The sequence below is a fragment of the Schistocerca nitens genome, chromosome 8, assembly GCF_023898315.1.
Source record: "Schistocerca nitens isolate TAMUIC-IGC-003100 chromosome 8, iqSchNite1.1, whole genome shotgun sequence".
Lineage (NCBI taxonomy): Eukaryota > Metazoa > Arthropoda > Insecta > Orthoptera > Acrididae > Schistocerca > Schistocerca nitens.
The window spans coordinates 440,304,698-440,317,607 of NC_064621.1; the positions used below are offsets into that span (position 1 = coordinate 440,304,698).

The following is a 12,910-nucleotide window of genomic DNA, read 5'->3' on the forward strand; positions in this document are numbered from 1 at the left end:
GATGTAGGTAGATTAACTAAATTGCTGTATTTTGCTGTGAAATGCAGTATTAACTACATATTTCAACCATTGAAATGCTACAATAAAATTTCATTTGAGGTAAAAATTAGAAGAAAAATGACATGGGCCAAGAAGAGAAGCAAGTTGCTCTTGACTACTGGACATGAATGTTTGGCAACCTACCCGAAAACAATCTCCATACTGTCTTTCCGAGAACGTGTTCTGTGGTACAAGCTTATTTCAATCATGAACAAAGAACATTTGAAAGAGTGTACAAAATTAAGTGATTGCTATTGATGCTTAATCACATGGTACTGTGAAGCAAGAAGGTAATTATGATAAGTCAAGTACCAGAACATTAATAATAATGAAAGTTAACAATGTGCAAAGTATGTTATAAATGCACGCATAAATTGTTAGTGTTTAAACTACATAAAAATTATGTGCACATGTATGTTAGTATCAAACTGTTTTTCATGTAGACAACAACAAAAAGAATCAATTATTGATAAAATTATTTAATTGGATAGATAAAAAATCTACTCACCAATTAGCGGCAGAACACATACATAAAAAGACTGTTGTGACTGGCAAGCTTTTGGAGCCAGTGGCTCCTTCTTCAGGCAGAAGGGTTGAATGGAAGAAAGAAGAATGAAGGAAAAGGACTGGAGAGGTCTAGGAAAAGGAGTAGATTTTGGAAAAGTCACCCAGGACCACAGGTCAGGGGAGACCACTGTACTGGATGAGAAGGAATCCTGTACTGTAAGTCTCCCCTGACCTGCAGTTCTGGGTGACTTTCCCGAAATCTACTCCTTTTCCTAGACCTCTCCAGTCCTTTTTCTTCACCTTTATCCCTTCCCCTTCAACCCTTCTGCCTGAAGAAGGAGCCACTGGCTCCGAAAGCGTGCCAGTCACAACAGTGTGTGTTCTGCCGCTGCTTGGTGAGTATATTTTTTATCTGTCCAATTAAATTATGTTTTTCATGTACTATACACATAAAAATCAGTTAATAATACACTCACATTTCACTATGTAATCAGTTTGGTGAGGCAAGTCCTGTAACGCTTGACAAGATCACTTTGTTGTCTCAGCGATGGAGTGTTGAACTAAGGTGTAGATTGAAACATTCTCTGCGGAAACGGTTACTTAGCAGACCTCTTAAAATGTTTAGAGAAACAGAATGTGTAGGAATGAAGGTTTGTAGGTAACATTTCAAAAACAATAGTAGAAATAAAAGGTTTATGCTGTGCTGCGAGTCACAGTTTAAGCCATTTAAAAAACTAATTTTGTTACCAAAGTTTACGTATTTGGTTGATGAAAGTATATTCTTTTGTATTGTTTTACTTCTTTGTTGTGTATTTAACTGAACTTTCGTTATTGTATATTCATTACTATATCAGTCAGAAATGCATGCATATACAAAGGAAACACTGCAAATAAAATTCAATGGATTTTTGTTTATTCTCTTTTTTTCTGTTATGTATGCTGGAATTTCTGTTGATTTCACTGTATTGTCTCATGAAACATTATTATAAGAAAAATAACACATTTATTTGCCACTTTTTCCACATATTATTTGTTTTTGCAATCTAGGTTTTGGGGTAGTAGGTCTTTGTCTAGCATTACTGACATATTTTGTGCAAATTAGAACAAAAGTAAACAGCAAATAATTCATAATCAACAAGGAAATTAATTGCTAATATTAAATATACAAAACAATACATTAAACAGTGCAAAGTCAGGAATGGAATAACAACGATATGGAAAAGATAGATTGCTATTAACCGCATAAAGGAGGGGTTGAGTTGCAGACAGGCAAAATGAAAAAGATATCTAAAACATTTAATCTTTTGAACAAAGTACTTCTTTTAAAATAGAAAACACACAGACACACAACCACAGCTCACATACAAATGGCCGTTGTCTATGATGAGCACCGGAGCCTGGAGACATGACCATGTATGTGTGTGTGTGTGTGTGTGTGTGTGTGTGTGTGTGTGTGTGTGTTATCTGGTTTCACAACATTTTTCTAGCAAATAATGAGGTTTTGTTAGCAAATAAAATATTTAATTGGAATTAGGTTCCTGTGCAGAAACCATTTGAATTTTTCTGTCAAAATTTTCTGTTAAAGTGTTCACAAATTTAACACAAGGAAGAAATGAGTACTGCCCACTCAACAATAACATTGTGAGTCATCTTATAGTATGCGGCTGAGGGTACTTAGGACACAACTTTAATTTTCCCCCTTTCCTGTTCCCTTCACAAATGTTGTGCCAGAAGAATGGCTGTTAGCAAGCATCCATACAAGCTAAAATATCCCTGATTTCCCAATATGATAAATACCATGTGGTCCTTAGTAAACCTCTTTTTCTCCGTCTTCTTCTTCTTCTTCTTTTTCTTTTTCCAATTCCAGTAACTACATCATACATCTAACAAAATAGTGACTCAGTTTATGTAAATGTAAATTAAATTCATAAATGGCATGTAGCAAGACTTATCTTGTGTAGTGCTCCTTTCACGTCAGATGGCAACTACTTATCTGTTATTACTTTTTTAATTCCATGTGATTAACAATGCAGTGTGAATTAAAATATGAGAGGTTGCAGGGAATGTTGGCAACTGTGTAAGTTATTTTATTGCATTGGTAGCTTCCATTGAACAATGTCTTTGTGATTTCACTTAGTGCGTTGTAATTCCTTATGTTTTCATTTGCAGAGGGATGTTGAAGGAGTCTAGAGGTAAAGTCATTGCAGATATGAAACCCAAAACCTACAGTGAATTTATGAGGTTGTTGCTGCACATGGAAGAACATCAGATGCTGTTAGACATACACATGTTTGATCGTGAAGACCAAACAATGACATTGCACTCTAATAAAAAATTATGCATACTGAAGGTAAAAATTTTAGTTTACATTTTGTTTTCATTTGTATTTTTGCTGATATATGAAAAGTGTACTTGATATTATCAACAAAGTACTGAACGAAATACAGAAGCTTTTTGGATGCTGCAAAGGTAACACTTAACAATAGTATGAAAAGGATAGATTGCTACTTGCCATAAAGATGACACATTGAATTGCAGACAGACACAACAAAAAGACTGTTACTCTTTGAGCTTTTGGTGAAAGCCTTCTTCTGGAAGGAGAAGGAACACACACACACACACACACACACACGCATGACTGCTATCTCTGGAGAGATTGCAACTGTATTTTGTTGAATAGAAGCAACAGTTGGAATTGGAGCAGGGAAGGGAGAGGGATAGCAGGTACAGGTGGGTGGAGAGGAGACAGTGCTGCCACGCGTGGCAAAGTGTGCTGAAACTAGGTAGCAGGACAAGGTTGCCAGACACAGTGTCAGGAGGCTATGGTGGGGAGGTAGGTTACTGTAGGTTGGTGATGGGATGCTTTTGAGAGCAGAGATTGTGTTGTAGGGATAATTCACATCTGTGCAGTTCAAAGAAAGTTGGTTGTGGAGGGGAGGATTCAGATTGCCTGGGTCCTGAAGCAGCCATTGAAATCAAACATGTTATGTTCAGCTGCTTCATGTTATGCCACAGTGTGGTCTACTTTACTCTCAGCCACATTTTGGTGATGGGTATTCATCCTGGTGTACAGCTGGTTGATAGTAATACTAATATAAAAAGCTGTGCAATGATTGCAGCAGAGCTGGTGTTTGACATGACTGCTTTCATAAGTTGCTTAGCCCTGGAGGGGGTAGGATAAGCCCATGATGGTACTGGAATAGGAAGTTCTGGGTGGGTGTATTGGTTAGGTCTTGCACCTGATTCTTCCACAGCTGTATAATCTTTGTGGCAAGGGGTTGGCATTGAGAATGTAATAGGGGTGGACCAGGATGTAGTGGTGGCTGGGTGGGTGAAAGAACAACACTTTAGGAGAAAGGGGAAGGATCTTGTGTGTGATGTCCCTCATTTGAAGCAAGATGAAAGGTAATAAGAAAATCCTTGATGAAGGAGGTGATTCAGTTGTTCCAGTCCTGCCTGGGTGATAAAGGCAGATGCTCCTCTGTAGCTGGTTTTTGAGGGTGGTGGGAGGATTGTGGGTGGGGGGGGGGGGGGGGGCATGGGACTATTGCACCTAGTCCACAAACAGATTTCCCATGCCATGTTCCAGTCCTGTCATGGGCTTATCCTACCCCAACAGAAAAGCAGCCATGTCATATACCAACTCTGCTACAATCACTGCACAGCTTTTTATATTGGTATGACTACCAACCAGCTGTACACTAGGATGAATGGGCACAGCTAAACTCAGGCCAAGAGCAAAGTGGACCCCCCTATGGCACAATATGCAGCTGAACCTTACATGCTTTATTTCAGTGGCTGCTTCAGAACCCATGCCATCTGGACCCTACCCTCCACCACCAACTTTACTGAACTGTAGAGATGGAACTTATCCTTACAACACATTCTCTGCTCCTGAAATTATACTGGCCTCAACCTTTGGTAATCTACTGTTCCCACATCTTCCAGCCAACAGTTTCTGCCCTCTCTGTCCTATCATCTCCTCTCAATTCATGTCCCCTTGCCCTAATTGTGCATTGCACTCTGTCATTGCACCCACCTGTCTCTTCCTTTTCTCTGCTCCTCTCCATTTCCAGTCCTCCTCCCCCACTGCCTCTCCCTCCCCCACAGCTTGCCAAAGCTGTGCCTGGCAATTTGTCCTGCCACTTACTCCTTGCAACCCCTGCCAGGCATCACTGACTCCTCTTCCTCCCAACTTTACCCAGCTATCCATCACCATTCCCCACACCGCTCTAGATTGATGTTTCTGCTTGATGTGATACAGTTGCATTCTGGCAAAAATGGGCAGATATAACAGTCATGTATGTGTAGGGTATGCTTGCTTGTGTGAATGTGCATGTACTTTTCCTCTCTGAAGAAGGCTTTGGCTGAAAGCTCAATGTGTGACAGTCTTTATTTGTGCCTGTCTGCAAGTCAACTTGTCATCATTACAGTAAATATCAATCTATCCTTTTCATAATATCTTTGATATTCCAACCTCCAATATGTTTAATTGTTTAATTTTGCCTAAAGGTTGTTGTTGTTGTGGTCTTCAGTCCTGAGACTGGTTTGATGCAGCTCTCCATGCTACTCTATCCTGTGCAAGCTTCTTCTTCTCCCAGTACCTACTGCAACCTACATCCTTCTGAATCTGCTTAGTGTATTCATCTCTTGGTCTCCCTCTACGATTTTTACCTTCCACGCTGCCCTCCAATGCTAAATTTGTGATCCCTTGATGCCTCAAAACATGTCCTACCAACCGATCCCTTCTTCTAGTCAAGTTGTGCCACAAACTTCTCTTCTCCCCAATCCTATTCAATACCTCCTCATTAGTTACGTGATCTACCCACCTTATCTTCAGCATTCTTCTGTAGCACCACATTTCGAAAGCTTCTATTCTCTTCTTGTCCAAACTGGTTATCGTCCATGTTTCACTTCGATACATGGCTACACTCCATACAAATACTTTCAGAAACGACTTCCTGACACTTAAATCTATACTTGATGTTAACAAATTTCTCTTCTTCAGAAACGCTTTCCTTGCCATTGCCAACCTACATTTTATATCCTCTCTACTTCGACCATCATCAGTTATTTTACTCCCTAAATAGCAAAACTCCTTTACTACTTTAAGTGTCTCATTTCCTAATCTAATCCCCTCAGCATCACCCGATTTAATTTGACTACATTCCATTATCCTCGTTTTCTTTTTGTTGATGTTCATTTTATATCCTCCTTTCAAGACACTGTCCATTCCGTTCAACTGCTCTTCCAAGTCCTTTGCTGTCTCTGACAGAATTACAATGTCATCGGCGAACCTCAAAGTTTTTACTTCTTCTCCATGAATTTTAATACCTACTCCGAATTTTTCTTTTGTTTCCTTTACTGCTTGCTCAATATACAGATTGAATAACATCGGGGAGAGGCTACAACCCTGTCTCACTCCTTTCCCAACCACTGCTTCCCTTTCATGCCCCTCGACTCTTATAACTGCCGTCTGGTTTCTGTACAAATTGTAAATAGCCTTTCGCTCCCTGTATTTTACCCCTGCCACCTTCAGAATTTGAAAGAGAGTATTCCAGTTAACGTTGTCAAAAGCTTTCTCTAAGTCTTCAAATGCTAGAAACGTAGGTTTGCCTTTTCTTAATCTTTCTTCTAAGATAAGTCGTACGGTTAGTATTGCCTCACGTGTTCCAACATTTCTACGGAATCCAAACTGATCTTCCCCGAGGTCCGCTTCTACCAGTTTTTCCATTCGTCTGTAAAGAATTCGCGTTAGTATTTTGCAGCTGTGACTTATTAAACTGATAGTTCGGTAATTTTCACATCTGTCAACACCTGCTTTCTTTGGTATTGGAATTATTATATTCTTCTTGAAGTCTGTGGGTATTTAGCCTGTCTCATACATCTTGCTCACCAGATGGTAGAGTTTTGTCATGACTGGCTCTCCCAAGGCCATCAGTAGTTCTAATGGAATGTTGTCTACTCCCGGGGCCTTGTTTTGACTCAGGTCTTTCAGTGCTCTGTCAAACTCTTCACGCAGTATCTTATCTCCTATTTCATCTTCATCTACATCCTCTTCCATTTCCATAATACTGTCCTCAAGTACATCGCCCTTGTATAAACCCTCTATATACTCCTTCCACCTTTCTGCCTTCCCTTCTTTGCTTAGAACTGGGTTGCCATCTGAGCTCTTGATATTCATACAAGTGGTTCTCTTCTCTCCAAAGGTCTCTTTAATTTTCCTGTAGGCAGTATCTATCTTACCCCTAGTGAGACAAGCCTCTACATCCTTACATTTGTCCTCTAGCCATCCCTGCTTAATATTTTGAAAAAATTAAAGAACAATTTTTGAACTTCAGTCATTAATTGACATAAAGAATCATGTACATTTCATTTGTTTACATACAAAAACATTTCATTGTAAGAAAACCCAGTTTGAAAACATATAAATCCATTAAGTGTATGCATTGTTCCTTATTATGAAAAATTGGATAGGTAATCATATTATGAATATCAGCCACCTCAAGTACAAGTAAACCATATGCTAAACAAGGTATGTGTATTATTATACATTGAATGTATTATCACCATTTGGAAATAAAACTCATCATTGTAATTTAAGAATAAGTGCATAAGGTACATCAGTTTTCACAACCCAATTTTCATGCAAAGAAATGCACCATTATTCAGTTCCAGACTTCCATTTTACTGCAAACCTTTCAGCTTTCTAAATGACCTAAAATTGTCATCAGTAATTTTGCTGCCCATGACACTTTTTTTGGTTGGAATTACAAGAACTTGATGCTGTAGATGCATTTGGCACTCTATTGTGTGCCTCTCTCCACACCACATGTAACCTATGAATGATACTGGTAGCCCCTTGCAGTTCCAAATGAAGTTCCCAAAAACTGTGCGGTCTGGTACAGAACGAACAAGAAAAAGTAGGGAGTGCCTATATATGTGAAAATGGAATTACTCAGGTCTTTCAAGTTAACTACTATTGTGCTGAACAGTTTTTTGAATTCTGTTCACAGTAGTTGATCAGGAAATATACAGCCTTATAGTAATGACAGTTTATTTTTTAATGACATGGGTACTTTTGTAATCTCCATAATAGTTGCTACTTGGAACTAATGTCTGTTGGTGATGCATGGAGCACCTGCAGAACTAAATCTAATGCTTCTGTATTTGATATCAGATAATGGAAAATCTGGGACTGAATAACAATAACAATATAAATTAGCATAAGTTGCTACTCACCACATTGAGGAGGCATGAAGCAGCTGACAGGAACATTTGAAAGTAAGCTGCTGGATATTATTAAGCCATCGGACAAAGTTGTTTATAAGATGAAGTAATAAACACACAGACAATATGTATTTGGGGGGAGGGGGGATGGGTAGGGATAACAAGCTAGGGGTGGTGGGGGAAGATGCTGAGGTGCTGTATAGTTGCCTCACTGAGTGCAAAGACATAGCAGGGACAGGGTGGTGGGCTACCACATGCTGCATCTCATAAGAAGAACTGTGCTAGAGGGATTGAGGGGGGGGGGGGAGGAGGCAGAGAAGATAACTAGAGACAGGGAAAGGACTGTTGGTATACTGGGGGAACAGAAGATGTGTTTGAAGCTGGAGGTCAGCAGGGAAGCAAATAGGGGCAGCCAGGGGACAGGACCTAGTGAGGGTTTGAGGCCAGGGGGGTTACAACAATGAAGGATATGTTATGGGATGGTGGTAGAAAGAATGCAGACAGCACAGGCCGTGAAGCAGTCATAGAAGTGAAGCACACCATATTGTGTGGCATTATGAGCAATGGAGTTTTCCAACTGTCTCTTGGCCACAGTTTGGTGGTAGACATTAAATGTGGACATATGACTTGTTAGTGATCATTCACACATAGAGTGCCACATAGTGGTTGCAGTGGTGGACTAAATGGCTGATTTCACAGGTGGTGCTGTCTTTTATTAGACTAGGTAACAGTAGGCAGCTGTATGGGACAGGTCTTGCATCAAAGTCTTTTACTGTGGAATGAGCCATAGGGCGAGGGGTAGGAGGTAGGGATGCATGAGGATGTTCCATAGGGTGGTTGGATAGTGAGGATGATTGTGGGTGGTATAGTTCTCATTTCATGGTATTATGGGAGGTAGTTAAAACTCTGGCGCAATATGTGTTTCAGTTATTCCAGTCCTTGATGGTATTGAGTCACAAGTGAGCCTTTCCTTAATGGTTTGTCAGTGGGTGTGTGGGGATGATAGGTTACTGAGTTGACAAGGCATGGAAAATCTGTTACTTGACATTATGGGTTAACTAAGCCTCAGCGAGGCTCTCAGTTTATTTGAGAATGACTGCTCATTAACGCATATGTGACAGCCTCAGGTGACTAGGCTGTATGGAAGGGATTTCTTGATATGAAATAGGTGGCAGGCATCAAAATGCGAGATACTGTTGATGGTTGGTCGGTTTGATGTGGACGGATATTCTGACGAAGTGTCTGTAATTAGTTGTTTATTAGTGGGTGAAATGCTGCTATCACTGTGAGGTAATAAATAATTGAATTTGGTGGCCACTGATTTGAAAGTCTCACCATTTCTGCCAGAGCAATTTTCTGTGGCTCATTTCAAATGGGTCACTATTTTTGTTGGTTTCTTATTTAATAATGTTACAAACTATTTTTTTGGCATGCTTGTTTTATTTTTCAATCATAGTGCATATGCTTCATTTTTTTGATTAACAGACTGGAAAATTTTACAATGCTGGTATTAATCTCTCAAGTGCACCTTGTTCTGTGAATTAGGTAGACTTTTCTGATCCTAGCACAAGATACTTTATTCTAGGAGTTTTCTATCCCTTATCTTGGCTTCTAATCAATTTTGCACTTGTAAGTTTTAGAGGGAAACAAGGCTCTTAAAATGTCCACCCCTTTGCTGAGCGGTTGACGTGTCTGATTTCCATGCAGTGGACCCAGGTTCAATTCTTGGCTGGGTCAAAGATTTTCTCTGCTCAGGGGCTGGGTGTTGTGTTGTCCTCACATCTTTCATCACTGATGTGCAGGTCACCCAATGTGGCATCAATGGAAAAGACTTGCAACTCGTAGGCCGAACTTCCCCAGGTGGGGACTCCTAGCCATCAGTGCCATACAATGATTTTATTATTTCATTTCACTCTTAAGTGTTGTCAGAATATACACACATCAAACAAACAAAAAATTTGCATCAACTCAGTTCTGAGAGTTTCGGAACCTGTACAGAAAATAGGAATTGAGATTGACATAAACATCATTTCCACCCTCTTTATTGCTCATGAAAACCACACATTGCATGTTGTATCAACATACAGCAAGACCTTCAGAGGTGGTGGTCCAGATTGCTGTGCACACTGGTACCTCTAATACTCAGTAGCATGTCCTCTTGCATTGATGCATGCCTGTATTCATAGTGATATACTGTCCACCAGTTCATCAAGGCACTGTTGGTCCAGATTGTCCCACTCCTCAATGGTGATTCGGCGTAGATCCCTCAGAGTGATTGGTGGGTTATGTCATCCATAAACAGCCCTTTTCAATCTGTCGTAGCCATGTACAATAGGGTTCATGTCTGGAGAACATGCTGGCCACTGTAGTCGAGCAATGTTGTCATCCTGAAGGAAATCGTTCACAAGATGTGCATGATGGGGGCGCGAATTGTCATCCATGAAGTCGAATGCCTCGCCAATATGCTGCTGATATGGTTGCACTATTGGTTGGAGGATGGCATTCACGTATCGTACAGCCGTTTGGTGCCTTCCATGACCACCACCGGCGCATGTTGGCCCCACATAATGTGATGCCAATCCTGAGCAGTCCATTCTGCTGCATGTTGCTGGACCCATCTGTACCTTACTCTTGGTGTCATGGTTGCAAAGACGGACCTCGCCATGGATGTTGGGAGTGAAGTTACACACACAAGTGTCTGCCAACAGCAAAATTTCTTTAGGATGAAGACTGCAATGCTTCATAATAACAAACTGCTACTGATGATCATGATGTCACAAGTTTCATTAGGTTCCTTCGAGCAGTTGCCAGCAGGCTATTGCAAATATGCATTCGAGTGACATATGAGCAGTACCTTCTCCGGCCTCTGGCTACTTGAAGTAAGGCTGTTAGTTGTATAAGCAGTAGCAACAAACAAACAAACAGATGCTACCTGGAAAAAATGTTCTAGTGTGCCAAAGCTGCCAGATTCGCGCATGCACGGAGCAGTCTGAGTTGTAGTAGGAGGGTGGTAGTCTTCATCTGACTAGTGTTTACATATAGTGATTTTGCTGTTTCTTCTTCATTTACAGGTCTCATATCAAATGAAAACAAAGTGGATTTTGTGGCTGTCTAGTAAATCAAAATACGTTCACATAATTATGAAAGGCTACGTACAATATGTTACTAGTTTCAGTTTTCTCATTTTATTTTATTTCCACATTTTTTTCAGTCAAGCATTAATAGCTTTGCAAAATAATAAAGTTATTTTTGTCAGTTTGCTAAAGAAATTTGGCTTCTATTAACCTGTCCCGTAGAAGCAGTCAAGTCATTTGAAATGAAGTGTTTCATTCCACACTATTGGCTAGTTTCAACCAAACATGAAGTAATACAGTACTGGTACACCAAGAAAATTTGCATCCCAAAAACCACACTGGAAAGCTTAATGTCAGGTTGGGGCCTACTTCTTTGTGGATCTAGACAAGTGAATGTGTACTTTAAGCAGAATTACACATTTTAGTATGGCTTACGAAATTCCAAAGATCTTGGCATATTCTCTGATGTCCTATTTCGTTTATGACGTAATGCAAGATCTCTTAATGCTATATACATAAGAACATACAGGCTTCCTACATCATCATAGCTGTGCTGTAACACCTGTTTTTGGGCACACTCTAGCAGCTGCTGAAACAAACCTGATTCTAACGGGTCACAGGAAAATATTGTGAATTGTGGTTTGAAAAGCATTACTTTCAAAATAAATTTCCTTTTACGCAAGATGAATTATGTTACTTTTGAGATAGGTGGCGAATTTTTTAAATCACAGAGCATTTGACTCTCATCTAAAACTTAACACTTTCAGCACCAGCCACTTAGCAGAATTTTCTTCCCAGAAGACCAAACATTTATGTCATTATGTAAAATTTAACTGGCACATTTGTGTGATGTATCTTATAGTGTAACATGAGCAAAAAAGGACAAATATTACATGTTAAAGCTTAGCTTCTCTTGTAGCTACACTACATACATTACTTTAAATCTTAACTTGTCGTATTTGTGTGTTTGTGCAACTTAACAGTGATGTTGCTATTGGCTGACTACATCACATGTCCTGTACTCTGAATATTTGCTATCATTGGCTCACATGATCATGTGGCACAAAGTATGATTAGCTTACAAAAGTGCATCACAGTCTCGATTTCAGTGCTTCGGAACTGTACTGTGTTTGGTGGAACTCGAATATATACGTTCGTAATATGAAAATATGCAGTTAAATGTTGCTGCACATCAAAGATCTTTCCAAATGCCTTTTTTTTTGGAGGGGGGGGGGGGGGGGTTGTTTCATTTTCTGAGCTGCTGGGAAGTTCTACGCTGATGTATAAAAGCTTAACCATTCAAAGGATTGGTAAGTTTTATGGTTCTGAGGGAAAGTATACTGCCACTTAACCAGGAAAAAGTGTATTCTTAACTGTGAAATTCAGGAACAATCTGGTATTTTTTTTCCTTGTCCACATAATGCCTGTGTACATTACACCATATCTTCAAATTGTACTTCTGAAAATCATTTTCTGTTCTGTTTGCACTCAACAAATCCATGTCAAGAACAAAATCAGCACAGCACTGAGAGACTACAAGATTGATCATTCACATTCCCACTTCCACAATCTGAACTACAGCAACATTTTTGTCCCGTTATTGGTTTACTTATATCTTTAAGAGCATTTGTAAGTATGCTGTTGAAGGGTGACAGTCTTGGTATTTGTGCTTTTTGCTGACAATATTAACTGCCAGTTATCAGTAGCATTGCACAACATTTCCAAAACTTGCAGGGGATTGAGCACTGTATTATCAGTAATTAATATTTTCTGAAAGAGCAGTTACAAATTTTATATCTGATTAATGGATACTAGTTTATTTACTGTGTTACTTGATGTTTATGTTTCCTTTATACTTATGATGGGAAAAAGCTTATCCTTATCTTAATCTCTTCTGCAGCACTAGTTTACCAATGTAACCATCAGGAACTTGTGTGCAGAAAATTATTTATTAATCAGATGTTTAGTTAACATATACATGTGTTTCGCTTGTTGAATAAGTATCATAATGCAGTAGTTTTTCATTAGATAAAGCAAAAATTCCCTGTCATTTCACTTTT

At 39.5% G+C, this 12,910-nt stretch overlaps 1 protein-coding gene across 3 annotated transcripts in view; it reads left to right on the top strand.

Annotated features, from left to right (window-relative positions):
* Window positions 1-12,910, top strand: part of LOC126198627 (putative helicase MOV-10) — a 380,400-nt gene that overhangs the window by 186,594 nt on the left and 180,896 nt on the right. For all 3 annotated transcript variants that reach the window (XM_049935085.1, XM_049935086.1, XM_049935084.1), the window contains exon 9: window positions 2,716-2,896. In XM_049935085.1, the coding sequence (XP_049791042.1) occupies window positions 2,716-2,896 (181 nt within the window). The remainder of the gene's footprint in view (window positions 1-2,715; window positions 2,897-12,910) is intronic.